Source organism: Diplodia corticola, assembly GCF_001883845.1.
Source record: "Diplodia corticola strain CBS 112549 chromosome Unknown scaffold3, whole genome shotgun sequence".
NCBI classification, from domain to species: domain Eukaryota; kingdom Fungi; phylum Ascomycota; class Dothideomycetes; order Botryosphaeriales; family Botryosphaeriaceae; genus Diplodia; species Diplodia corticola.
In genome coordinates this window covers 384,028-410,323 of record NW_017971482.1, presented here as the reverse complement: position 1 = coordinate 410,323, position 26,296 = coordinate 384,028, and the positions used below count along the sequence as shown (strand labels likewise).

The 26,296-nt window shown below is 55.4% G+C and overlaps 6 protein-coding genes across 6 annotated transcripts; 4 read left to right on the top strand and 2 right to left on the bottom strand.

Moving 5' to 3' along the window:
- Positions 1–831: 831 nt before the first annotated feature.
- On the top strand, positions 832–3,335 carry BKCO1_3000136 (camk protein kinase; the record flags this gene model as incomplete). The annotated part of the gene is made up of 7 exons (XM_020274026.1): positions 832–934; positions 983–1,283; positions 1,352–1,364; positions 1,404–1,598; positions 1,647–1,693; positions 1,743–2,045; positions 2,135–3,335. The coding sequence occupies 7 exons, from the start codon at positions 832–834 to the stop codon at positions 3,333–3,335; spliced, it is 2,163 nt and encodes a 720-aa protein (XP_020134529.1).
- Positions 3,336–3,661: 326 nt separating this feature from the next.
- BKCO1_3000135 (arp2 3 complex subunit arc18) lies at positions 3,662–4,665 on the bottom strand (the record flags this gene model as incomplete). Its single annotated transcript, XM_020274025.1, has 4 exons — positions 3,662–3,907; positions 4,105–4,379; positions 4,563–4,608; positions 4,660–4,665. The coding sequence occupies 4 exons, from the start codon at positions 4,663–4,665 to the stop codon at positions 3,662–3,664; spliced, it is 573 nt and encodes a 190-aa protein (XP_020134528.1).
- Positions 4,666–4,931: 266 nt separating this feature from the next.
- BKCO1_3000134 (activator 1 subunit 3) lies at positions 4,932–6,299 on the top strand (the record flags this gene model as incomplete). Its single annotated transcript, XM_020274024.1, has 4 exons — positions 4,932–5,062; positions 5,120–5,207; positions 5,258–5,409; positions 5,477–6,299. 4 exons carry the CDS (start codon positions 4,932–4,934, stop codon positions 6,297–6,299), a joined length of 1,194 nt encoding a protein of 397 aa, XP_020134527.1.
- Positions 6,300–10,291: 3,992 nt separating this feature from the next.
- BKCO1_3000133 (uncharacterized protein) lies at positions 10,292–12,222 on the top strand (the record flags this gene model as incomplete). Its single annotated transcript, XM_020274023.1, has 7 exons — positions 10,292–10,378; positions 10,428–10,523; positions 10,574–10,610; positions 10,671–10,765; positions 10,818–11,224; positions 11,318–11,407; positions 11,478–12,222. The coding sequence occupies 7 exons, from the start codon at positions 10,292–10,294 to the stop codon at positions 12,220–12,222; spliced, it is 1,557 nt and encodes a 518-aa protein (XP_020134533.1).
- A 2,347-nt stretch (positions 12,223–14,569) lies between these two features.
- On the top strand, positions 14,570–16,607 carry BKCO1_3000132 (glycoside hydrolase family 27 protein; the record flags this gene model as incomplete). Its single annotated transcript, XM_020274022.1, has 3 exons — positions 14,570–15,129; positions 15,183–15,374; positions 15,476–16,607. 3 exons carry the CDS (start codon positions 14,570–14,572, stop codon positions 16,605–16,607), a joined length of 1,884 nt encoding a protein of 627 aa, XP_020134532.1.
- A 222-nt stretch (positions 16,608–16,829) lies between these two features.
- BKCO1_3000131 (uncharacterized protein) lies at positions 16,830–18,470 on the bottom strand (the record flags this gene model as incomplete). The annotated part of the gene is made up of 5 exons (XM_020274021.1): positions 16,830–17,063; positions 17,115–17,970; positions 18,028–18,275; positions 18,326–18,396; positions 18,449–18,470. The coding sequence occupies 5 exons, from the start codon at positions 18,468–18,470 to the stop codon at positions 16,830–16,832; spliced, it is 1,431 nt and encodes a 476-aa protein (XP_020134520.1).
- Positions 18,471–26,296: the final 7,826 nt, after the last annotated feature.

Below are 26,296 nucleotides of genomic sequence, written 5' to 3'. Positions count from 1 at the left end.
AAAACGCTCGGTATCATCCTCGAAAGAATTTCGACCAGTTGCCCCATCCTTCCACGATGCGACAATCCAAGACTGGAACTCGGAATCGGTCCACGTTCCGCGCCCGTAGCTGCCGTACCTTCGTCGCCGATGGAATGACGTAATGCTCCGAGAGCTGAGTTGGTGAAGTCGGTTGCGAACCGCATCAAGGATTGTTGTTGATCCGTAAGGTTGTTGTCATGGTAGGTCGGGGGTGACAGTGTTCGAGAAGGCGAGTCGTTTATTTGCTAAAAATTCCGTCAGCCGACGAGAAGTCGAAAGCGGGGTAGCACTGGTGCTGGGAGCAAACATACCTTCTCGCGCGAACTTTTCTTCTCTTACGCTTGAGGCGTCTGACGCGCTTCTTCCTCCACTTCGCTCTCATCTTGAAAACTAGATGAACTGAGAACCGTCAGCCGTGTGATCGACAAGAGGGTGCACTCGCTTCAATGAGCTCGCCGTAGGGAGCAGTGTAGCACTGCGACCCTCTGGCAGCCATTGAGCGGCACACATGGGCAAAATTCTCACTTACCTGGTTGTCGAGATGAGGTCCGTTGGTGTGGAAAGAAGATGGTCTGAAGCTGCTCCGCAGTGTTCTTGTGTGGTGCTTAAGCGAGTCTAGCCACTAATGGAATGGCGCGGATTAGTCAGAAAGCTAGGCCGAGTCCTCGTGACGACCGCTCGCCAGTGACACACGCCAAGGCGCGTTGACCATTCGCTGCCACCCGCAACGCGTCACCCTTCCGTCTTCGAGCCGTCCGTCTGCCCAGGCGGGGAATCGCAACCGTCGAGAGGGGCCATCGAGCGGGGAAGATGGTCGAATCCTCTGCACCACCTCGAAAGGGTCAAGTCGGGCCCCTGGTCGCCTTCCTCGATGTCCGGGATGCAGCTTACGAGTATGATGGAAGAGACTCAGGTCTGTGATTGTGCGTCCGCTTTGAAATCCACACCTGACTCGCGATAGAGCTGAGTTCACGGATACCAATCCACGCCAACCAAGAATTCCACCTTGGAAGGCACTCGCCAGAATTGGACTATGCGCATCAGACCATCTCCAAACGTCATCTCAAATTTCACTGTATTCTCTTCGATAATGACGGACAATGGGGAATCCAGCCTCTTGTCTACGCCGAGGATACCTCGACGAATGGCACTCACCTCAAGAGAGCCCAAGCTTATGATACTGTCATGATGCGCCCCCACCTCCCGACCACGCTTCTTGAAGACAATGACGAGTTATGGTTCGCTCCTCTGAAGTTCCTCCGGTATCGTGTGGAAAGAGAACATAGCGGCAATGACCGCACTTTTCCCCTTGAGCTGAAATCGGACATAGAGGCAAGCTACATGTGAATTCTTGCCATCAAGTGAAGGTCTTACTGTTCTAGGTCATCTCTCGTCGATATCAAGTCAAGCCTCGCGTGATTGGAGAGGGCGGCTATGGTGCAGTTCATGTAGCCATTCACCGGAAGACTCAACGTCAGCTTGCCTGTAAAGTCGTCAACCTCGACCTTTTGCACCAACAAGGAAGATGTGTGGAAAGACTCACACGCGAATTTGAGGTGCTGCAAAACCTCAATCACGTACGTGTGCAAGCCGCTCATAGTGCTCATTTTGCTAATGCAGAGTAGCCGAACATCATCAAGCTAGAGAAGGTCTACCACAGTGATGCAGGCCTGTAAGCTAATTTTTCCGCCACTTCGGTGAGCCTTACTGAATTGGTACAGCTACATCTTCCAAGAACTTGTCTCCGGCGGCGACTTGTTCTCCTTCATAACGAACAGGCATGCATCCGGCATGCCCACCATTGAGGCTGCTGTGATTGCGTATCAAATTCTCAAAGGCGTCGAGTACTTGCATGACAGTGGAATCGTCCATCGGGATATCAAGCCAGACAATATCTTACTGACATCAACAAAGACCGCATCTCGAGTCGTCATTACTGATTTTGGTCAAGCGCGCAACTTGCCTGACGAGGATTCCGCCCAGAGAATGAAGTCTGTGGCGGGGACGCTCGGTTTCAATGCCCCGTAGGTGCATATCTGCTATTACGCCCATATAGCCTACGTTCATGCATCGTTATGTTGCTAGCTGCCATAAACTGCTCACTGTGTTACAGTGAAATCTTCAGAAGGAATCCAAAGGTTCTCAGTGGCTCAGGATACTCCAAGGCGGTCGACATCTGGTCTGTAGGCTGTGTTTCCGCTCAACTTTTGACTGGTAAGCCGATATTCCACGACAAGGATGCCGAAAACCAGGAAGCTGCAGTCAAGCAGTTGAGCAGCAGATGCAACCTTGACATTCTGGATAATGATCCCGCCTGGCAGAAAGTCGGCCGCCGAGCGAAAGATTTCATCCGTCGGACAGTCGTGTTAGACGAGAATGACCGACTCAGTGCGAAGGAGGCTCTGCGGCATGACTGGTTCTCAAATCGAGCCCATGTTGATGAATTCGAAGCGGTGTATCAGCATGTTACCAAAGACTGGGAGCCTCGACGAAGGATTTTTAAGATAATCGAGCACATTCCTTCAGCTCGCCCGCAGATGCAGCTCAACACATCTCAGTTCTTCCCACCAATTCCGTTGCCCGTACGCCGCCCACTCCCTATGGTAGATCTTTTATCTGGCCAATCGCCAGTGATGCCAGTCATAGATGAAGAGGCTGCCTGCCCGGATGCCAGCTCGACAAGACCTTCATCGACGGGGTTGGGTGAAGATTCAGAAATTCCTGGGCCGCCACAAACTTGGGGAGGCACTGCATCTGAAGAGTGGGCGCCCGCAAAATGTAATGAAGCTACTCAACTATCTCGACCGCCTTTGGCCGCGACTGGACAGTCCCTTGCAGGACGCGTGTTGCAGCAAGATTCCAATACTAGACAGAGTCTTGACCAGGACAACCAAGAGCAGCAGCAAGTAATTCCTACACAGCTCCTAACACAGAACAACTACAGCAAGAAACAAGATATACAGATACATTACCATGCTAACAGCGCCAAGCAAAACCTCCCGCTGCGCTCCTCCGTGCCAGATTCATCGCATTCCAATGAAGCGGACATACGCGAAGAGATGAGACAGCTTTCGTTAGCTGGGCAGAAAGAAGAGGAAGGCATGGACATACAAGGGGCGAGGCAGCCATCCTGGGACTTCGATCAGGAAATGACTCAAGACTCGCTCTCGAAGCAGCAGAATGGCGCAACGTTCTCGCGCAAAGAACAGGCTTCATCTGATTTTGATCACAACAATAACGACACTGATTTCTGGGAGATTGCTCTGACTTCAGAATTCAAGCAGCCGGCAGCGAAGAGGCTGCGTACTGGCTGATAAACCTAAGGTTGTAACATGATGATTCGAACGATTGTTGCGATACTCTGTGGGTGGCTACACTGGCTATGTGTAGTGGGCTTTTCACTCAGGGAGACACATCTGGCTGCTAGAGAGATGCTGCAATCACGGACCATGTTTTGCTTTTAGAAAAATCTAAACCAGACGCTCTTTGATTATGCTCTCGTCGTGCATGCGACACGAGATCTTGGAAGTGACACCGGCGCTATTTCCATTGACCACAGTCCTGCGGTCTTGCGCTTGCTTCTGCAAAATCCTTCTCCCCGACGTTTCAACTCTCTAGAAGTTACTCATACCCCATCCATCTACAACGACTTGTTCATGAACTTCCTCTTGATGAAGCTGAGCCAGTACTTGCTCGGCGCCGCCTGGTCCTCCGCATACACACGGTTCAGCAACCTCACGGCAAGCTCCTGGCGCACCTGTGCGAGATACTGGCGGAGGGTCTCGGCGTCGTTGCGGTTGGCCGGGGCCTCAAAGGCCTGGTTGAGCGGGAAGCTGGCATCGCCGGGGATGGCGAAGTTGTTGTCGAGCGCGAGGTTCATCAGGGACTAGAAGAGTCACGCCGAAAGGCAGCGTCAGCGTCTGTTCCAATGACCCAAAACCACCTTACACCGCAATCATTCCCTTCCTCCTTTTTCCCCCTCTCCCGTCTTCCATCCATTCACATCACCTCCACCAACAATAGTCCTTGACTTGTTCCCAGAGAATTGTACAAGGAGGGTTTTCAAGCAGGGAGAAAACGCACCTTCTCGGCCTCCCTCTTGCTCATGCTCGGCTTGATGTTGCCCAAGGCCTGGCTGACGAAAAGGATGCCGTAGATCAGGACGCGGTCGGCGGGGCCCTTGATCTCGAAGTTGCGGAAGAAGGTGTTGGCGCGGAAGAGGGCGAGGATCTCGTCGACCGGGTCGTACGACTCGTGCGACGCCTCGACCGTCAGCTCCGTCACGTCGGCCGGCAGAGGGGGCAGCTGCATCGCCGGGCCGCGCGTGCGCGTCCGCAGCGGCAGCAGCGCGAGGTTGCCTGTGGAGCGAGACAAAAGAACATGTCGTGTGAGCGGAGAAACGGAGGGAAACGGGTTCGTGGGGGCGATGTGTTATGGTGACGTCGGAAGCCGCATTGGTGGTGTTGAGAAGTGTGCGAGACGATGCAGCTCCGTGGTGGTGCCTGCGGGGAGCTGGCGGGGGCTGCGGCGGGAGCGGGTACCTATTATGTGCTGGTTGGGCTCATCGAGGAAGACGGAGTGGTAGGCCTGTCAGGGATCTTAGCAGAGCATGCATGGCGCAGGATTGTGTCGACGTACGGGCATTTTGGCGGTGGTGGGATGTATGGAGCTTGGGTTACGGGGGAATCTCTGGGGGGGGCGGGCGCTGTCCTATGATGATGCGGGCCTGCCCGAACCCGACGTCCACCGCCGCAGGGCTGACGTTTGCTGTGTTTGCATCACTTTACGCGCCCCGCGTGAGCCACAGGCGCGTCTCCCATTCCTCCACGCGTCCTGCTTTCTCCGCCACTCGCCCACGCTGTTCTTCGCTTGACGGTCCTCCTCTCTCACGCCCAGCACTGTTGCCTGCCATGTCGGACTTTGAAGGCGACGATATGGACGTCGATGCGCCCGCCATCGAATTCAGCGCATCCAACATGGCTGCGAAGGGCAAGCGCAGCGCTGCGAATCTGCCTGTTGAGGCTGAGGACACCCTTCCCTGGTAAGCAGAAATCAATTCAGGCTTCATAGTGTATACTGTAGCTGATCGTGCATCCAGGGTCGAGAAATACCGCCCCGACACCCTCGACGATGTCTCTGGTCACCACGATATCCTCGCAACCATTAACAAATTCGTCGACTCCAACGTACGCACCTACGACGCGACATTGAACGCTCCTTAATAACAAATATCTAGAGGCTACCCCATCTCCTTCTCTACGGCCCTCCCGGTACGGGTAAGACGTCTACAGTCCTCGCCTTGGCACGACGCATCTATGGCAACAAGAACATGCGACAAATGGTCCTGGAGCTCAATGCCAGTGACGACAGAGGCATTGACGTCGTGCGGTAAGTCACCCGCGTCCGCATTCTCGCAAATCTCAGGCAACGCCGCTCACACGCAATTCCCACACAGTGAACAAATCAAGACCTTCAGCAGCACGAAGCAAATCTTCTCCACCGCGCCTGCCCCAAACGCCGGCTCGGCCTCGCTCGCAAGCTTCAAGCTGATCATCCTCGACGAAGCCGACGCGATGACGGCGACGGCGCAGATGGCGCTGCGGCGCATCATGGAGAAATACACGGCCAACACGCGCTTCTGCATCATCGCCAACTACACGCACAAGCTGTCGCCGGCACTGCTCTCGCGCTGCACGCGCTTCCGCTTCAGCCCGCTGCGCGAGCCCGACATCCGCCGCCTCGTCGACGCCGTCGTCGCCGCCGAAGACGTGCGCATCACGCCCGCCGCGACCGACAGCCTCGTGCGCCTCAGCAAGGGCGACATGCGCCGCGCCCTCAACGTCCTGCAGGCCTGCCACGCCAGCAGCACGCCGCTGCGCGAGCGCGGCGACGACGCGGCCCGGGCGAAGACGAGGGCCGACGAGGGCCGCGACACCGTCACCGAGACCACCATCTACGATTGCATCGCCGCGCCGCACCCCGAGGACGTCAAGTTCGTCTTGCGCACCCTGCTCGAGACGAGCAACGTGCGCTCCTGCTTGCAGGACATCCAGCGCCTCAAGGCTGCAAAGGGCCTCGCCCTCGCTGACATCTTGTCCGCCTTGGCTGAGGAGTTGGCGAAGCTCGATGTGCCCCCGCAGGCGCGCGTTACGTGGATGGAGGGCTTGAGCGAGGTGGAGTATAGGCTGAGCGGTGGCGGCAGCGAGATGCTGCAGACCGGCGCCATGGTTGGCGTGGTTAGGAATGGTGCGGAGTTGGCTGCAGTGAAGGCGAAGTGAGGGTTATGTTAGCTTTCTGAGGGGGGATGGTCGGATGAGGGGAAGGGGAAAAAAAAGGCATTTGCATGATGGGTGTTATCGGCGTTGAAAGGAACGAAACGATGGTTGTCGATGATGGAACTGATTTTGCTATAATTGAGAAGGTACGGATAGAACAGTGATGGGTGCACCCAGAGTAATAGCTGCGGGTTGAGACGCAAGCGGGATCTTTGATGCTCGCAGTGGAAAGGTGGAGGCATCTGTCGGAATCCACCTATACGAGCTGAAATCCGTAGCATATGCAAGTAACTGATTCGCAAAGACTTCTCACACATTGGCGAAAGAGGTGAGTATGGTATTTACATACATGCCGGCGCAGTGCGTTGCAAAAGCTTGACACCTCTTCAACCAGACCCATCAGAGCTACTAGGGTCTATCTATAAATAATTGAAGTCTCTATCTGAACACTCTGACATCATTCGACAGGCCTGTGCATATCTGATCCCGAACGTTTGCTTCAACTGCTCGTACTGGGAAAGTGTATCCGCACGCCATGTTGAAATCAATGGGATATATGGAGACCCCAACGAAATTCTGCTGGACCTATAGTGCGAAAAACGTCCGGATCAAGGATAGAAAAAGGACGGTGTAAAGCAGGACATGACTATGGCGGGCCAGCATTCTTAGTCTCTTCTTCCTTCTCTCGTAATCGAAGGCTTTAACTCCACCCAGTTTACGATCGCATCGTTCAGTCCAACAGGCCACGCACGATATGGTGCTAATGCTCGTAATAAATTGTAGAAAACCCGAGCTTGAAGATGGCTATTGCTGTACTATCCAGCGGGCAAAGTATTTGTTGCTCATCACTCACAGTAACATTTTCCTGTCTCCACGGGCCGCCTTCACTCTGTCCTACGGTAAACAGCGTGACAAGGGTACTTTTTTTTTCTCCCCATTCTTGCTCAGATTTTGTCCAGATGACCCACTGGTATAGTCTCGGTTAGTGAAGTGACATTGTGCTCGGTGTTTTCCATCGCAGCTTCATGAATCATTTTTCACCGCGGAGTATTTTATCGGACCGGACTCTCAAGATGCAATTCATCCAGATAAGGACGATAATCGGTGCTCTTTCTCGGTAGTTCGAGTAATGTTGCCCGTAATATCCAGAGATCCGGGTCGTCGTTGTCGACATATGTACGGAATAGTGGAGCAAAGCCAAGTGAGGCGTTCCATTGGATTGGACATGGTCAATAAAGAAGGTGAGGACGGTGCGATTCTGATATTATGTCCAGAGTGGCACGTGGCGTATTCTGTGGATTGTTATCTATGACTGACGGGTGGCGCGAGAAGTTGTTCTCGCGAGCCAAGCACTAAGGGGTGTTAGTGAGAAGTTGACAGCCGAAGTCTATCTAGGTAGGCTTGATGGGATCGGGAGGTGCGTATGCACGCAGACCAGGATGATCAGTGCGGTACAGTAGGTAGATGGTTGGGATGAAAAAAAGGGGAGTTGCGAGGTCGATCGGTCGAGAGGTCGGTCGGCTTGAGCTAAGAATTTTGAGGATAGATGGCAAAGTGATGGGGAACAATATGAAGGATCGATAGGATCAGATAGAGCGACAGCGCGAGTTACGAACAAAGTTTCAAGGCCCGCACGGGCAGGACACAGTGAATCAACTGGTGTTACCACTGCGCGGATATACTAGAACCGGCAATTGGATAGGCCAGTGGAAGCCGACGAGATGCGGATTTACGGATTAGAGTGCGGATGGGATGTCAGGGCGCGCAGTCATTCGTGCGCAGCCCAAGCAGGTTAGAGACGGCGAAGATGCGTAGATCCGTGGCTTGTGATACGCCGTGCAGTTGCCTCAATTGATGAAACCCTGGCGGACCTGACTCCGGCACAGCAATGATAATCAACTTTCTCCCTGGGATCGACCGGTAGGGACCGAAAAACGAAGCAGCAGCGAATCTATCTTCGGATTGGGCCCTGCTGCATGCACAGCTCGGAGCTCCTGAGTCCTGACACACGACGTCTGGGAATCCCTACGACCACGCGTCCGCTTGTCGGATTCCACGTGGTACTCGCGTGCCTACGTACTAGCATGTTGCATCGGTGACGTTGGGCCGACACTGGATGAGACTGGAACGGTGGATGCTGTGACTGATGAGGGCAACAGCGGCGACGCTGGATTCAGATTGCAATCTCAGTGAGTGCAGCGTTAGTCGGCGGTGGCCACGGGGGTCAGTCCCGAAGGGTGCTGCCGGTAGATGTGCAGATGCTCGGCTTGGCCCCGTGCAGCGGGTCAGGAACGGCGGGCTGAAGAAACAGGCTTGCTGGGCACGAATAGCTGAGGGCGCTATTGGTGGACCGGGGACGAGGTCCACACTTTATTTCATCATCGAGCAAGGCCGGGAATTGCGCAGCGGGCCCGGCGCGAGTCGGTGGGCAGCACCGTGGCACCGGCAGCAGCGGCCCCGGCAGGCTGAGACGCAGCGTCGTCACATAATAGGAGTGCGAGGTATAACGGGCAACGTGTCGCGAGGGTTGGCGGATTGGCGGCTGGGAGTGTGGGAGCGTCTTGGGAGCGTCGGGACGCAGGCTCACCCTCGCCCGACGTGGGTGCAGCAGGCTCCAGCACCGGCTGGGAAGCGTCCGCACTGGGTGCCAGCCGGCAACTGCACCAAAGCCTATCCAACACTCTCTCCCCAGATTAAGCAAGTGGAGACTCTGCAAGACGTTCGAAGTTGCTGCGGCGGTGGTACGCTAGACCCGCGGGGGCCCGCTCAGGTGTCGTCAATTGGTGCAGCGCGGGGGGAGATGGATGCATGCGAAGCGGTACTGCTGACGGGGTGTGGCTGGGTGGCTGCCGGGCTGGCGCTGGCTGGCGCTGGCCGGCGCTGGCTGGCGCTGCCGGTCTGCTGCCCGCCACTAGGGAAAAGCTGGGGTAAGGCACAACAGCAGACATGTGAGAAGATGATGCTGGGAGCCTGGGACAGCCACCGGGTCATTCTTGGCCTGCGCCGCAGCGGGTAGATCGCAGCGCAGCAGCAGCAGTCGCATGCGTGCAAGAGCGGCAGCCGCTGCCGGCGGCGCAACCCGGGCGCTGCCACGGCTGGTTCCTGCCACGGCTGGTTCCTGCGTGCCTTCCGGAAGCCGTCACTCTCCAGGCACGGCACATCACACATCACACATCACGCCCACGCCCGCGCCTACGCCCACGCCCTCCCATCGCCGCCCGTCTCTCGCGCGGGCCCACTGTCCAGGAGGCTCTTCCAGCACTCGCCTGCCGCCCGGCCCGCCTCTCGCACTGCACCCGCGACTGCACTCGGACTTGCGCGGCGCCCCGCTGGAGATAGAGGATGCACCCGCTGGCGAAGGAAGCCAGCAGGAACGGCGCGCGAAACCAACGTCGCCGCCACTTGTACCTATGTGCAGCGCCAGGCTTGGGGCCCCAGGCATCCCATCGCCCCCGAGAAGCTGCCGATCATCGAACCATGCGCGTTGCGGCATGACTCTCCCCCCATAGCCCCTCGCGATAACGCCCCCGAGTCGGCTTTGCGCCGCCGGACCCGCATTTGACGCCGCTCGGCCACATGGACCGCACCGGGACCACCCAGATTCTCGCCCTCGCTCGGCCTCTCTGCCGTGCGTGCTACTGTCATTGTGCCAGCCCGCGGCGACGGCGCCACTCCTGAATCATCCTTCCCCAGCACGATCGGCCGCTAGTTACGACCGGCCCGCCTGAGACTTTCTGTCCGCCGGCACGAACACCATATCCGCTCCTCTTAAGCATAACGACCCCCAAGACGACCCTGGCAGAGTGGAGCCCGGGCCGTTCACCTTTTGAAACCTCCCCACACCAGCTGCCCACGCCCGCGGGTTCATCCACTCATTTCAAGCCCATTTCCCTTTCCCGCTGCCTTGCATTACCTTCTCAGCCGTCCCAGTCAAGCCGACCCATCCTCGCATGTCGTAGCATGCAAGTGAAGTCTCTCCACACCTGCGGGAAGCCATGGCGCCCGTTCTGAACCCAATTGACTACTACGTTCCCGTCGTGAACCGCGGAATCACCATTCGCGCCTCGGCCATCACCTGCATGGTATCCCTCTCCGCCACCCGCCCGCTCGTCTTGTCGCTGACTTCGCCAGATTGTCTCCTGGGTGGCCGTGGGTTTGAGATTATGGTCGCGCTGGAAGTTGGTACGCGCTCTTGGTTGGGATGATCTATTCGTCAGCATAGCAGCAGTACGTCGCCCAGCACCCGTGGCTGCATGTCGCAATACTGACAGATGTAGGGCTGGGCACTTTTTGGAGCTATCACTTTGACTAATGGTAAGCCGATACCCTGCCTACCACTCTCAAGCTGTGCCTTTCCGTCTGACGTGACTACAGAGATTCCCCACGGGTTGGGCCTACATTGGTGGACTATCGTCACAACGAATGCCGACGGTAGCTCAAATTACGACACCTACGAAAAGTATTTTATGGTACGCCCAACAGCAATGTCCGATGCCCGACCCAATAACTCACGTCAGTCAGTGGTTCTACCTTACCAACGTCTCTTACGCTGGCGCCACAACCAGCATCAAACTATCCCTACTATTCCAATACGTCCGCCTGTTTCCGAGAAACATCCACCCACGAATGTTCCGCATCTTGTGCGCCCTCATCGCCATCGTTGCAACATGGGGAATCACTTTTCTCTTTCTTATGATCTTCGCATGTCATCCGGTGGATAAGTCATGGAATTTGACCAAACCGGGAAAATGCATCATGTTCGGCGACTTCCATCCACAAAACGCATACGCGGCGTACGCCAGTCACACTTCCTCCAACATGTTTCTGGACACCGTCATCCTGATCACACCCATACCGCTGTTGTACAAGACAAAGGTCGGCAAGCAGGCGAAGCTCGGCATGGCTGGACTCTTCACTGCCGGATCACTGTAAGTCTTTCCTGTTGACAGCGAGGCTGAACGCCTCAAAAAGACAATGGGAATCTAGAAAAGTATTCTAACGAGGTATACTCCGGAAAATAGCGTCGTCATTACCGCCTCTCTCCGTCTCTGCTTCGTCGTCAGAAACCGCGCCGGCACCTACCCGACAGTTGACCCGCCGTGGTACGCACCGTACGTGTTTTCCCTCGTCCCATTCCCCGGCACATAACCCCAACCGACTGACCACGGATAAAACAAACAGTCCCATCGTCCTCATGTCCGTTCTCGAAGTCAACCTGGCCATCGTCACCGCTTCCATGCCCATCTTTTGGCCGTACCTTGCGTCCGCCATCCGCATGTCCGGCATCAAGGTGATGCAAGAAGTCATCGTGCACTCGGAGCCGCGCAAGCAACCATACCAATTCTCCAACTCATCCTCCAACGGACCCTCGCCCTCGCCCTATTACCGCCGCGACGACCCCGAAGACCTCGCCGACCGAGATGACGCCAGCTTGGCCAAGAACGGATCGGCCATCGCCGTCATCGCGGCGACGCAGCGCCGCAGCGGCGATTCGTCGGACGTGAGCGAGCGAAGGCTGACACGGGATTGGTGGGACGTGGCGGTAGCGGATGGGTTTCAGGAAGAAAGAGAGGCGAAGAGGAAGGATAGTGCTGGTAATTCTATGGCGAGGCCGAGCAGCCAGTATCGCCGCGAACATCATTACACGGCCTCGCTACCGTACGACGGCGACAGGCATAAGCTATATTACGGCGATCCGACGGTGGCGGAGCTTGTGGTGGGGGATCTGTTTGGGGGAGAGCCGGCCGCCGATTCGGCTCGTGGAGGCGCAGGTGGTGGGGGTGTTCCCGTGGGGATTGGTGGTGGACCGACAGAGGGCTTTATGGGCGCTACATTTGAGGAGAGGACAACGGGACATCAGGCTGCGGCGTGGTTTGAGCCGGAACCGGTGGCGTTGGAGGATCTGAGAGGAAGAGGGAGGAGCTAGTGTGAAAAAAAGGAGAAGGGTGGGTGAGTGGGAGACAACTTTCCTTTTGGGTTTTGCTGAGACGTTCATTTGATACCACTACGTTTTTTGCTTTTTTTTTTTTTTGCTTTTCACGTAATGGGAAGGAAAGAAAAGACAGGCTGAACGGAAGGGAGGATTCTGTTCCGTTCCGTTTGGGTTGCGGTCGGGAATATGAAAAGGCAGATATGGTGGTGGCAGTAATAAGGCAGTAAGACCCCCCATGAATACGGTAGATAGATGGGACATGGCGCGTAAGCTGAGACTGGATCTCCGCTTTCTACAAAGCGTTATGCAACTTGACGCTATCAAAACATCGAACAATCCATTCAAGAAAAGCAAAGTGGCTTTGAACGAGTATTCAAGTATTCCCACAAAGCGGAAACTGGCAGTAACAACAACGATATGGAACATGTAAGGAACCGTTCAGCTATCATCTTTACGGACCAGCGTCGGTTACAGCAGAAGGTAAAACAAGTAGTTGTAGTAAAACTTGTTAATAAATGTTGTGGTCTCCGTTCGTTAGTACCTGAGGTTGAAACTCCGACGCAGAAGCAAGTGCATAAAGCGCACAGACAACTACTTGCCCACCACAAAATACATGGAATCCAGCAAGGGAGGCTTGGGCAAGCCAAAAGTTTTGTATCCTGCCGTGTGGTCGTTGGCACGGAGCAGAGCGGAGCCAGTGCTTTTTCTTCCGGTGTGCAAAAAAGAAAATTCAAAACGTACAACAGCCGGGATTCCCCAATGGTCACCCACTTGAGTACTAATCGGCCGGTTCGCAGCTTGAGTACGGCTGAGCGGACGGGAAGCCCTATATTCTGCGACCTATGGTCGTACGTGACAGTGGGCGCTGACTGTTGACAATATGTACTGTAAAAAAAAGTCCCCGGAGGTGGAAGATGCGAGTCGACTACCTAATTCAAGCCCACCTCCCGAAGAATACCACAAGATAGCAATTGATCCAACCTGTCTGTACCAGTCTGAGGTGCTGGGGGTTTTGTGAGCAGGATTTCTATGATGATCGAGTTCCGCAGCTTGCTGAGAGTCGGCCGGCCTCTTGCAACCGGGTTTTCTGTGGTCGCCAACTTTTCTCTTTGAGAATAGTCCTAATCAGCCTTTTACTCATCAACAGATTGACTCCGGGCCTACAGATCAATCTCTCTGCGGAAACACTCTGGCTGGAACGTTGGCGATACAACGCCTGCTGGCAAAATCAAAGGGGACAACGTCCTTTAGCGGAAATTGCTTTTTCGGATCACTTTGAATCCGGGCAGTGTATATTGAGTTCAAATCTGCGTCTCAAGGTTCTATATCCGCAGACTGACAGACCGTCACTGGGACATAATACGGTGCATATAATAGCATTCGGAAGTGCAGCGAACAATATGGCAAATGAGATATCCTGTGGGAGGAGCTGCACGATACATTCATCTTCTTCCGCGATACAGAATATACAGGTCGTCTGCCGAGCCAAATCGGGACTCGGCATCGGGAACCCCGCCCTGAGCCGTCGACATGGGTCTTGCACGAGCGGAGGTAAGCTGCCAAGATCTCACTTGCATACACTTTCGGCCCTGGAAATACGGGAAGGACACGCCGACCACTTTTATCGCCAAAGTATCCTCTAGGGCACCGGGTCGATATGGACGAGAGTGTCGTTCATGTCTGTTTCTCTCCGCTGTCTGCGAGTTTCGCTCAGCTCGTACGAGCATGGTGTCGCTTCCTTCAAGTGTTCAGCCTCCAGACCAGACATGGGGTCATGCAGAGCCGTCTCGGCTCCCGGCGAATGAGAACACAGCCCGAACGGCCAGGAAGTCTCCGATTACCAAGGCTGGTAAAGATGGCTGGTAGCATGATGTCGTGTCACGTCAGGCAAGGTACGTTGACCAATGCCTTCCCCGGACTATGCGTGCTTACATGCATAACACGCCGTTTCCAGCACTGACAACGAGCAGACTTTCCCCTGCAAGCCAAACCTTCCCGTGCCGTGTCCTCCCCAACCCCCAATCCGCACAATGAAACAGGCCGATCCTCCCGCCCGGCCGCGCCCGGCTGCGGGAAAGTGTCACTACTCGACGGGCCGGCCAATCCGGAATCCCACGACAGTTGGCGGTCCTCAACGCGTTTGGCGGCGACGGCAGAGCCCCAGCCTCTGCATACATATGCCAGCCTCTCACGGCAGGCTCGAGATGCACGTCCGATCGCAGGTCCCGAGTACAAATAAAACGACCGGGCAGATGCTCTTGCATTCCGCCTGCTGCAAGGGCTCACATCTCATGCCTTGGTCCCCCGCGTTATACCTGTGTGGCCCACCATGTCTTCACCAATGCTCCTTGCCGCACTCGCCCTCGTGCTGTTGAAAACATCCCTCCTCCCCGTCGTCGACGCCGACACGCTCCGCTACGGCAAGACGCCCAACGGCTTCACGGCCCCGGCACGAGGATGGACCTCGTCGGCGCTCCAATCGCTCTCCCCCGCCAGCGCCGGAAGATTGACCCTCAACCAAGAAAACGTGATCAAGCAATGCGACGCGATGCGGCAAGAGCTGGGGGCGTACGGGTACGAGTACTGCTCGCTCGGCGCGGGGTGGTCGCTCGCCGCGTCGGGCGACGAGCATGGGCGCATCACGTACGACCCGGACGCGTTCGACCTGCCCGCGCTGGCGGACCACCTGCACGGCGAGGGCGCCAAGCTGGGCGTCTACATCGTGCCGGGCTTCTTCAGCGCCGACGCCGGCAAGACGATCGAGGGCACCGACGTCGCCCTCTCGTCGATTGAGGCCGACGAGGACGAGCCGTGCCGGGCCATGTCGCGCTGCAATATCGACTACAGCAAGCCCGGAGCGCAGGAGTGGTGCGATTCCAACGTCAAACAATTCGCTGACTGGTGAGTCCCCCCTCTTGATCCGAAGCACTATGATTCTGATCACCCCAAAACAGGGGCGTCGACCTCATAAAACTGGATTACGTCACCCCAGGCTCTCCAGGCGCCGGCGCCGACCTCTCCAGCGACAACAGCGGCAGCGTGGCGTGCTACCACAAAGCGATCCAGCAATCCGGGCGAGAGATACGGTTGCACATCGGCTGGGAGCTGGACCAGAACGCGACCTACTACGACATCTGGCGGTCAAAGTGAGTCCCTCTCTCTTTCCCCTTCCCCCTCCTCCTTCACGTACCCTCTTCCGAGAAGGCGACCGACCGACAGACAGACTGACACACGCACCCAACGTCAGCGCCGACGCCCTCCGCACCGACCGCACCCCCGTCAACACCAACCTCACGACCCTCACCGACTGGCCCAGCATCCAACGCGCCACCGAGCGCTACCGGCAATGGATCCTCCCGCGGCTTGACAGCGCCGACGAGCTGACCATCCGCCCGGACCTCGGCGACCTGATGGTCGGCAACGCCGCCGCGCTCGCCGGCCTGACCGCGCTCCAGCAACGCGCCGCGCTGACGCACTGGATCGGCGCGGGGTCCCCCTTGCTGCTGGGGACGGACATGACGGCTCTCGCCAGCAGCTCTTCCTCTTCCTCCGACTCCTCCTCCGACTCCTCCACCCAGCTCCTCCTCGCCGGGCTCCTCCGCAACCCCCTCGCCAACAGCATCGCCACCCAATTCACCGCCTCCCACCCCATGGTCCCGACCCTCGGCAACGCCAACCTCACCCACGGCCGACAACGCCAAATCTGGCTCGCCGGCCCGGACCCGACCTCTGGCGTCGTCGTCGTCGTCCTGGCCAACTACGGCGCTGCCACTGCCACTGCCGCCGGCGTTGACGACGGCCCGATCTACGCGTCGGCCGACACGGACGACAACGACAACGACAACGACACCGGCAGCGGCAGCGGCAGCGACGGCGACCAATCAGCAGTCTTCCGCCTCTCGCCCAAAGACCTCGGTCTCGCGTCGTCGGGCTACTACGCCGTCGAGGACGTGTGGGCGAACGCGACGGTCGACCTGGGCTACGACGACGCGTGGACGTGGACGCTGGACGGGGGCGGCGACGCGGCGCTGTTGCGGCTGACGCCGTCGATGACGGGAGGGGGGGACGGAAACGACAGTACGGACGCCGCGGAGGCGCAGCAGCAGCAAGGACAAGGACAAGGCAAGCGTGACCACCACCTGTTGTTGATGGAGCAGTCGCAGAAGGCGTTGTTCGTGCAGTATCGTGACGGGAACAATGATGTGCTGACGTCGGCCGGTGCGGCTTCAGGGCGAGCTGGTGCTTCCAGTGCTGAGCAGACGGATTCGGCGTCGGATGCCTCGGCGGCGGGTGGGGGAGGGACGACGGCTTCGTGGGGTAAGGTTTTGTTGTGGGTGGGTGCGGCGGGGCTACAGACGGCAATGTTGTGGCTGTTGTAGGTGTGTGGAGTGCGGCTTGGTGGAGAGCGCCACGGCTGGGAGGAGGGAGGAAAAAGTTGGTTCTGCTGGCAGGACCGTCTTGCACGACTTACGACGTCCACATGTATAGAGCTTCCTCGACGACGAATGATGTTGATTATTGTACCCTTTTTTTTCCTTTCCCCGTCTACTCTATTCTATCAGCAAGAACTCTGTAAAATCGTTTCACAAACCCTTGCTTGCTCACGCCTTGCCATCGGAAAACTGCACCACAGCCCACTTGCCGCTCCAGGCCCATTTGCGGCAGCCACTGTCTCCGCCACCGCCCTCCATCTTCCTCAACTCCTCGTCTCTGCCCTTCGGCAAGCCCACAACCACATCAGCCTTGCACGTCCTGAGCGCAAGAACACGGACGCCAGACTTGGGGCCGAGAGGGCCGATGGCCTCGACGAAGGGGGTAGTAGGGTCCCAGGCAGCCTGCGGCACTCGTCAGCGTTGTGGAAATGAAGAGACATGTGGAGTACATACATCGCCGGTCAACTTCCGGTAGTTGAGATCACCCTTGAAAATGACGAGTTCGCTCTCCTTCAGATCTTCGTAGAGGCTGGGCGCGGTCCCGGGGAGGCGCCAGTAGCTCCCGCCCTCGGTCCAAAAGCGGTTGGGGCGGATGGTGAGCTGGCCCTCGGCGTGGAATCCGCTCCACCTCTGGAAGAGGAAGGTCAGGTCTTCGGCCTCCTCTTCTGACAGCGGGTGTGGCGCGCGGCCCACGTGCTTCTCGTCGTCCGTCTGAGTGGCGTAGAAGGCCTGCGGGTCCGCCAGCGCGTTGAGCAGAGCGGCAAAGTCCTGGGGCAGGACGTCGGACACGAACCAGGGGATGGACTTGGGGTGGAGGACGACGTTGGTCGCCAGGCCTGCCGAGAGCAGGTAGCCTGCCAGGACGAGGTCGACGAAGAGCTCGAAGCCGGCGTTGTCCAGCACAATGTCGACCCTGCGCTCCTTCTTGCCGGCCTTCTTGGCGGCGTGCAGGACGTCGTAGGCGGCCTCGAGGTCGTTGACCAGGATGTTCTTCTCCGACGCCTTGCGCGCCTCGGAGCCCTGCAGCTTCTGGAGATCCTCGTACGTCAGGGACGTCAGGAGCGACAGATCCGTGGCATTGCCCCACAGGCAGATCTCGCACATCTCCATGAACAGGATCTTGTCTGCTTCCTCTTTGTCCTCCTGCGACGGCGCCTGGCCCGTCTCGAGCTGGGCGACGAGGTCCTTGTACCGGGCGGCGAGCTCGAGGACGGCGGGGCGCGAGGAGCGGAACGTGTCCATCTTTTGGCGGGCAAAGATGTCGTAGTTCTTCCAGTGCTTGGAGAGGGTGAAGGCCGTGTTTGCGCGTCTGCACGAGTGGGTCAACAACGGGCCGGCGCGACGAGGGCGCGGCGAGCAGCATCACCTGTAGAGGTAGCACTCGGAGAAGAGCCACGGCACGTTGAACCACTGCGGGTTCCCCAGAGCCTCCAGCTCCTTGTTGTAGCCGGCTACGTCGGGCTCGCCATCGTCGGGGATGGGAGTCAATTGGCGGTTGTGCTGCAGCTCGTGCTTGAGTTTTGCGAGCGCCTGGACAATCTGCTTGCCCTCGTTTGCCACGTCGGGATCGGTGGCAGCGAGCGCGGCGCGGTGGACGTCATCAATGCCTCCGGTCTGGCGAGGTCAGTGTCGGGCTATGCTGAGGTGGATGGATGAGGACTGACGATGATGACGGGCCAGCGCTCGTGGCCGGAGACGGAGGCGAACGATGTCTCGTCGCTGGTGCTGTACGGCGCTGAGCAGCGGGGTCAGCATTGGTTGAGTGTGCATGCCAGCGGCCTACGCACGTGTCTTGGTGTCGTATTCCATGTCGTTCTGTGGCTGGTGTTTCGGCGACGGCGGGGCAGGTGTTGATGTTGCTCGGCCCCTCGATGACGTCGGCGGATCCAACTCCCGATCCGGCATCCCATCCGATCCCCACCCGACCACCGCTAGGCGCTTCCCACTCCCCACACCGGTGATTCTACCACTGATTGTTACAACAAATTGCGCTTATACTCAAACAAGCAGCGCTTCTGAGGAAATCGCCTTCTTACCGTTTGATGTACATATGACCGACCCCCAAAAGTAAATTCATCACTGTGATAGTGATCTCGCATCTACCATCAGTCAAAGCCGAGCTTTACAAGTTCCTGATGCTCTTCTTGTCGACTAGTCCTCGCTGCATCGGCCTTGCACGACGTGTATTCCACTGCGCTCGCCAAAACGTGGTCCACTGCATCAAAAACCTTCACTTCAACGCATGCACGGCCACACCTGTTCAAAGAGCAAGAGCAAATTATAATCCGGTAACCGCACGTCTCTCGCTGGTCTGGCCGAGCGCTCTTGTCGCAAATCTGTGTGTGGCAACAAAAAATCATCAAAACCCGCCACCACGCCCTCCTGGCCTCCCAACACCACCCCCATCGTCTCCTCTTCAACAGGAACGCACAAAAGAAAGCACAACCCCATAACTGAACCGGGCCTATTGAACGCGCCGGGAATCGAACCGGGGTATGCCCGATGCACAAGGTCGGCCGCTGCGAATCTTCGGGCAAAAAAAAAGAAAAAAAGATATAATACTGGAATCGAACCAGTTACTGATGGATCCGCGGGGAATCTATTGAGTTGATTAGCTTGATGCTGATTTAGTTTGATAGTGGATTTACTCACCGAACCCCGGACCACTCCCATGCTAAGGGAGTATTATACCACTAAACCACAGACCCGGCTGTTGATGAAAGGGGAGGTGTCTGAAAGAAATATAACCTGTCAGTCTAGTCTCAGGAATGGCCGGTAACGCTGGCTCCTTTGGGAGAGCACGTAGGTGCCTTTAAGACACCTGGTGAACGGATAAGAGGATGCCGGATGGCCGCGCCGCTTAGAGAGCTTGCTGGGGACTGTTTCAGGTGGAAAGTCAATCGACGATGGCACGGAAAACCGGCAGCAAGCTTGCATAACGTCGTCGTATTATGCCGTGTGGGATGATGCTGCTGCTTCATAATCGTTATGCAAACTTGGGTCAACCCGCATCCCAGATGTTATTGCATAGAAACAGCTGGCTCTTGTGCGAATTATGGCCTGACCCTCTCCTGATCCTCTCCTGATCATGACCAGCAAAGCGCCAGACAATCCGGAATGGCGGCAGGGCGGGTGCAGAGGGAAACCGACCTACGGCGATTCTTTGCGCTGACAGTCAAACCACACAACCCGACGTGGATGTAAGTACTATAGCTATACAAATGCATCCAGATAAAAGATTGTATTGCCTTCGTGAGATGTATGTATGTGGGATCAATTCCTTTCTGTATCTACTGTGACGGTTGCTCGTGTACGTGTCTGAAATTTCTACAAGTATTCTGACCAGCCTGGGGCTTTCGCCCGTCCTTACACAAAACTTCCTTTCTATTCTTGTAATCTCAGACGACGGAATGATCTCAACCTACTGTGGAGATGTTGAAATCCACGTACGACGTAGAATATCCTAAATCGGACTCTTTAGAGTCGGAAACTTCATTCGAAGAATACGTAATGAAGCTGGTGGAGCTACACGGAAACCTACATTCCCAAACCAAGTGTATCCATTAAGCAAAAGCAGTATTTGGCAAGGTAGTGTCGTAGGTCTCTCCAGTAACTTTTCGAGACGAAACATTCTATGCGCTCGGAATCGTATCGGTCAGTTTTCGCAGAACAACTGTAAGTGCTAAACACCTGCGCTGACGATAGTAAATACCTCTTTATGGCAATCGTCTCAGTACTTTGAGGGTGTCAAACATTATGATCTATTATTGTTTTGATTTGTTATAAAGATATACTGAATATCAACGCCATGCTCATTATTATTCCCACCGTTGTTTTCATCACATTCTAGTAAAGTCATCGTTAATATAAAAATCCGTATACAGCATTAAGAGAAGGGCTAGCCATATAATCAACCCCACTGTTTAATAGAAAGATACTAATAGCACTAACCTTACACCAGCGATTTTACCGTGCAGTACTTACGAACATACATAGTATCTCTCGTTGGACTACGGCTTGCACGATATACCCGGAATAGTTCTTCTTAATGGTTACGACCAAGCGAAGTGTATTGGTGAAGCCCCTGCTGTAGAGTCAAACTCGACATTATACCTTGCCCGACATCTCCCTCGGCATCGCTGGAGGGAACACCGCATTGATTGATGTCGGATGGGTGATCACAGCCGGGTGAAGGAAGCGAAGCTGGTAGCTGGATGGTTTTTTGAATACTGCTGCTACTGGTGGTTTATATGTGCGCGAAGAAAGGGATAGCAAGGGTTGATCATGATGATGCGTTGATGAAGTTCTGATGTACGTGATACATGTGATCATCATCTTCATGATGAGGTTCAACAATTGATGATGCGTCAAATGGCACTGGAATCGATGGCCTCATCCATACATCCGGAAACATGCTTCGCTTACCGACACGGCCAGATCTAGGTGTACACTTCGGTCCCGACGAGCGACATGAAATCAATCGCTCTCCTTTTCGCTTCCTTGCACTGACGCACGATGATCTCATCATCGACACTGACGCACCGTACTTCCTATACTGACCTGACACCCAATTTAACCATCATATCCGTATTGGACAGACTTGTTCTTCTACAGCGCACTTTAAAATTCAAGACACCCAGCCTTTGGATGATGTCAGTCGGGTGATCACAGCCGGGTGGAGAAGAGAAGCTGGTAGCTGGATGATCTATTAAACGCTGCTACTACATGGTGTTTGTATAGGCGAATGAAGAAAGGCGTGCCCAAAGAGGGTGTTGTTCATGATAACACGTTGCTGAAGAAGACCCTGTTAGGTTTGATGATGACATAAAAAAACCAGGGCACTCGACCTCCGTGGTGGCCGCTACCAAGAATACCGAAGCATCCCAGAGCCTCCACCAACCGTTACAGTAGCATGCTCCTCTCATTGACATCCGACAAACTAAGGCACAGACCCGCGACGACCGCGGTGCAAGTTCGCGAGACCCAACTCCACTCCGCCTCCTCCATCGCAAACACCCCTTCATTTTTCCTCCGCGGCTTTTTTCGCACGCCTCATCCGATCCACACGGCAAACACCACCCATCACACACAGACACAGACACCATGGTCGTCTCTCCTTTCTAATCTCCGTTCCAAAAAAAAAAATCTGCAAAAGACCATCATGCCCGGCCGGTCAATCTTTGCCCGAGAAGGGAAGCCGATATCGCAGTTGATCGAGCGCGCGGTTTTTTCCCCCCTTCCGAAACCACTTCTTCTTTCTTTCTTCTTCGGAACCGCCCGTTCGACTAGCATCGGAGCCTGCCCGGTTGGATGATCAGGGCCGTGGCGCTGCATGACGAAGGGTAGCGGAAGTGATGGAAGGGTTCTGGTAGCGGCCGTTAGCGGGGGCTTGCTGGGAGCGAGGCGATGCCGAGGGATCGGCCGGGGATGGACGATGGGCGTGTGGATCTGGCTGGCTTCGGCCGTTAGGGAGGAGAGTCGGTGTTTGGGGATTGGTAAGTCTTTTCGCGGTTTGCTGTTGCGTGCGCAGGTATTGTCCTTTGTGGGACTGGAGCGCGAGGCTGAGACGTTGCTGTGTGGAAAGGGGAGATGGGGCAGGCGGCGGGACTATGTCATCTGGCGATTCGCTGTATCCTGATTGTTGGGTTGTTTAGATTGTGGAAGGTTCTGAAGCTATGGTTTCTCGTTTACTACGTGCAATCAGCTGTGCGTCTTTTGTGTAAGGACATCATCAACGAGGTCGCTCTTTTACAAAATGCTGGAAATCAATGCACTTTCTTGGGCTTCGGACTACGGTTTGGGATTCTGGGCAGTACTCCATTGGATCATCGTTGTTCAGTCACGCTTCATAATGAATAGTCGATGCGTATTAACATATATGTTAATGTGGGCATCATCATCATCATCATCATCATCATCATCATCATCATCATCATCGTAAATTTGCTGCGGCTCAGCACTATCCAATACTAAATAATCTTACTATACTCAAAATACGGTGAACTGATTATTACAGAATTTATTTTTCTCATAAGGATTAAGATTTCGTCCGCGCAACGGAAAGTGTGCCCAAATAGATTTCCAGTTGGTTCTTTTTATTAGGGTCAAACGGAAACTGAAGAGCCAGGAGACCATACAACTTACTCTTCGAAATTTTCAAGTGGCCTTTTAAAGTGAAATAGAGAAGAGAGGATGTTGACGCATGGCAGATGATCCTGCTTCACGTGGCCCATTGGCTTCGTGAATATTCTTATGCATTGATTGGAAACGATGTAAAGATCAACAGGAAGGCTACTAAGATGTGTCATGTATCACGTTCACTGCAAGCTTGAGATGGGTTCAAAGTCGGGACTTTTGTCCTTTCTTAATAAGCATGTTTGAGAGTTCGCTAGTACACTGAGATCAGATGCCCGGGAAAGACTTTATTCATATGATATATCTTGTTCAAACTAATACAATGAGTTCAGATGTCCGTTGTGAAAAAGGAATATTGATGCGCAAAAATACTCGCAACGACGACCCTCAAGGGACGGCCCAACATGCAGGAGACGCTGGTGCCGATGAAACACTCCCAGCCATTATCTCACCTGTCACCCCAGAGCGCAAAAAACTCACGGAAGTGTATATATAATGAGTTCCGAGGGTACCAAACGCAGCAGAGCATTCACGTAAGTGTGTTTGAGATATACAGTCCAGCCGTCAATTTCCACGTGGAAAGGCGGGGCGGCTCGCACATCAGCACCCCTTCTGCTCCACAAAAAACACTTATACAAGCATTTAATCGAGCCAATGCGTGTCATCATGGCAATCGTGGAACCCCTTGCGCGTGGTCTGGGTCGAATAGGTTTCTTTTTACGCCAACCCGGGATCAACCCCTGTTCAATAGCTAAGCATTGGAGCGAGGTAGAAAACAGTCATGCGTCGAAAAAGATACCTAGCCTACGGGGCGTAAGGACTCAACGTCATCATGCGAGGCTGGAGGTAGGGTGATATCGATCGAATATCACAACAGCGCAGTATATATGTCCATCGCCCGCCTCAAATGAGGGGCCGTAGGGCACAGAAGCCAGGGAATACGTAAACAGGTAGGAAGCATATCCCCAGCATATATTCCACGTGGTTCAACAAAGACGAGGCATGGACACGTGTACCGGTCCGGACAATTGGGCAACGTTAGGTGTAGGCACGGGCAAGCCTGCGTCCAACAACCAACCTGGGCCCAACGGTCACCCCCCAAAAAAAAGTAATAGCTCGAAAGCACAGCCAAAGCTTTATTTCTCCAACACGATAGCGCGACACAAGCACCAAAATCCTTCGTCCACGTCCCTGACCGCAGCGCCACCATCCCGCCACGAAACCGCCAAGGTGCTCACCATCGTCGCCAACGTGCGCGCCGGAAACAAAACAGAAACAAGAGTCTCAACAAAACCGGAAGTAGGATCGGCCGCGACGGCACTGCTTTGAATCCGAAAAGAAATGGTTTGCCGGGCCGAAGCCGCCTCACTCCCCCCTCTTACTGACGCTGCCATGTGGCCGCCAGCCAGCTTTCCTTCCATCATCCATTTGCCCGTCTCCGTCTGCCTTTGTTTTTTGTCCGATGCTTGAAACGTGCCCGTCCTGCCTCGATTCCTTCGCGCCGCCTTCCTTCCTTCCTTCCTTCCTTCCTTCCTTCCCGTCCCACGAGACATCTTAGTTAGTGTCGTCCGCCCTGTCGGGAAAAACAGGGTACCGCGTCTCCTCTTTGTCCGCCGAAAGAAACGAATAAGAAGCACACACACGATCGCCATCAGATATGTGTGTACCTCCCGAGCTGTGTCAGCAACAACAACAACAACAACAACAACAACACGATGACGACACACGAGCGGACGAACGACAACGAATCTGACGGCGGTCAAGGCTTTTTTTTCTTCTCCAACAAAACACGATCCTACGGGGGAGGGGGGGAACGGAATGGCCCCACAACACTCCACCAGAGCAGGAAAAGATGGAGAGAGAGAGAGCAAGAAAAGCAGGCAGGACCTTGCCAAACACCGCTGTCCCTGCTCCCACACGGCGGAACGGCGGGGCACCGCACGGCGCACCCAGAGCCAACGTAAAAACCAACAACCCGGTAGCAGTAGCAGTAGTAGTCCGAAGGATGGCGACGTGCGGACACCTAGTCGCTCATCAAGTGATGATAGCGCACGTACGTGCGCTGCGTACGTGTGTGGGCGTGCGCCGCGGCGTTATCGCGCGCTCTGCATGATTGCTAACCTTTTGATCGCGGTTGATGGACCGATGACGAGTGTGAAGACTAGCGATAGACGCCAGACGGTCCTACGGCCGTAGGCTCGTTGGAGTTTGAACGCCATCGGAAGAATTTGTCGCGAGATGGACAGAGAAAGATAGTGTGTCGACGTCGTTTCCGGGGCACGCTTTGCCGAGGAAATATGCGAGTCGAACCAAGCATGCTTAGCTTCAGGCCGACAGCAAGGAAGTAAGCAGTTTTCAACCGGGAAGAGGGTTAAGAATCGGCGCTACATGCCGTGCGCAAAGACCGCACTGCGGTTACGCTCCTGAAGGCGGCGGCGGCGGCGGTGATGATGATGGACGAACACCCAGGCCGGACTGCGTTAGTGATTCGGAGTAGGTGTGGTATTTTCCTCATGGTGGCTTTGTGCAGCGCTGGGAGATTGGCGTTGAGGCTAAAAGAAGAAAACCGGACGTGTCTCTTCTAGCGTGGGCTGCGGCGTGCTGGATGGTTGCGGCGCTTTCTTCTGCGGGCTGAGAGTTCAGGGTGGAGCTATGCACGTATTCGGGAGGGCCCGCCGTGGCTTGCTTGTCCGTCCCACGTCTTGCACAAGGCGAGCCGCGTCGTCTGCCATCCAACCAACTCTTTCTTCTTTCCCCCTCTTTCCCCCTCTTTCCCCCTCCCCTTCTTTAGTTGAAACCGGGGGAGGGGATGCGACAGCACGTGTTTCAAGAATTAGGAAAAGAGAAAAGAAAAGGAAAATAAGCTTAAAGGAAGCCATCAAGGAGAAACTCAAACGGTGGTGGAGCCCCTCAGACGAGTGGGGGTTGTGTTGTTGGGACGACAGCCACGAACGAACGGGTGATCTGATAGCTTCCCGTGTTTCGTATCAGCGTCTAAAGATGTCTCAAGCTCGACGGTGGTGAGAGCAAGAACGGAAGGACGTCTCACTCCGGCACGAAACCAAACATGGGCACGTGTTTCGGATTCGACGAGCGGGCGTTTTCAACCACCATCACTTGGCGCTTCTCGTGTGCGTGTGGTGTTTGGCGTTGTTTTGTGGCGCGGCGGATCTCGGTGATCAAACATGGGCGTCAAAAGCAACGAAGCGGCCGGTCCTCCCCTTTTCCCGCTCTTACATCCTTCACGGAGAAGCGCCGAACTCCCGTCCCCCCATCATCCTTCAAGCCATCAAGCCACGGATCTACGGCGCATGTGGGAGTGGTGCGGCTGCTAGATACCGACGCGCCTCCAACGCGGGTTGGGATCAAGGGAGTCGGAAAAAATAAAAAATAGCAAAAAAGGGTCCTTCTGGGCCAAGGACCCTGGTCCACACCAGGCTTTGACACGACGCCACTTGTGCGCCGCCGTCAAGAGGCCGTAGTGTACCGTGTTTTCAGCT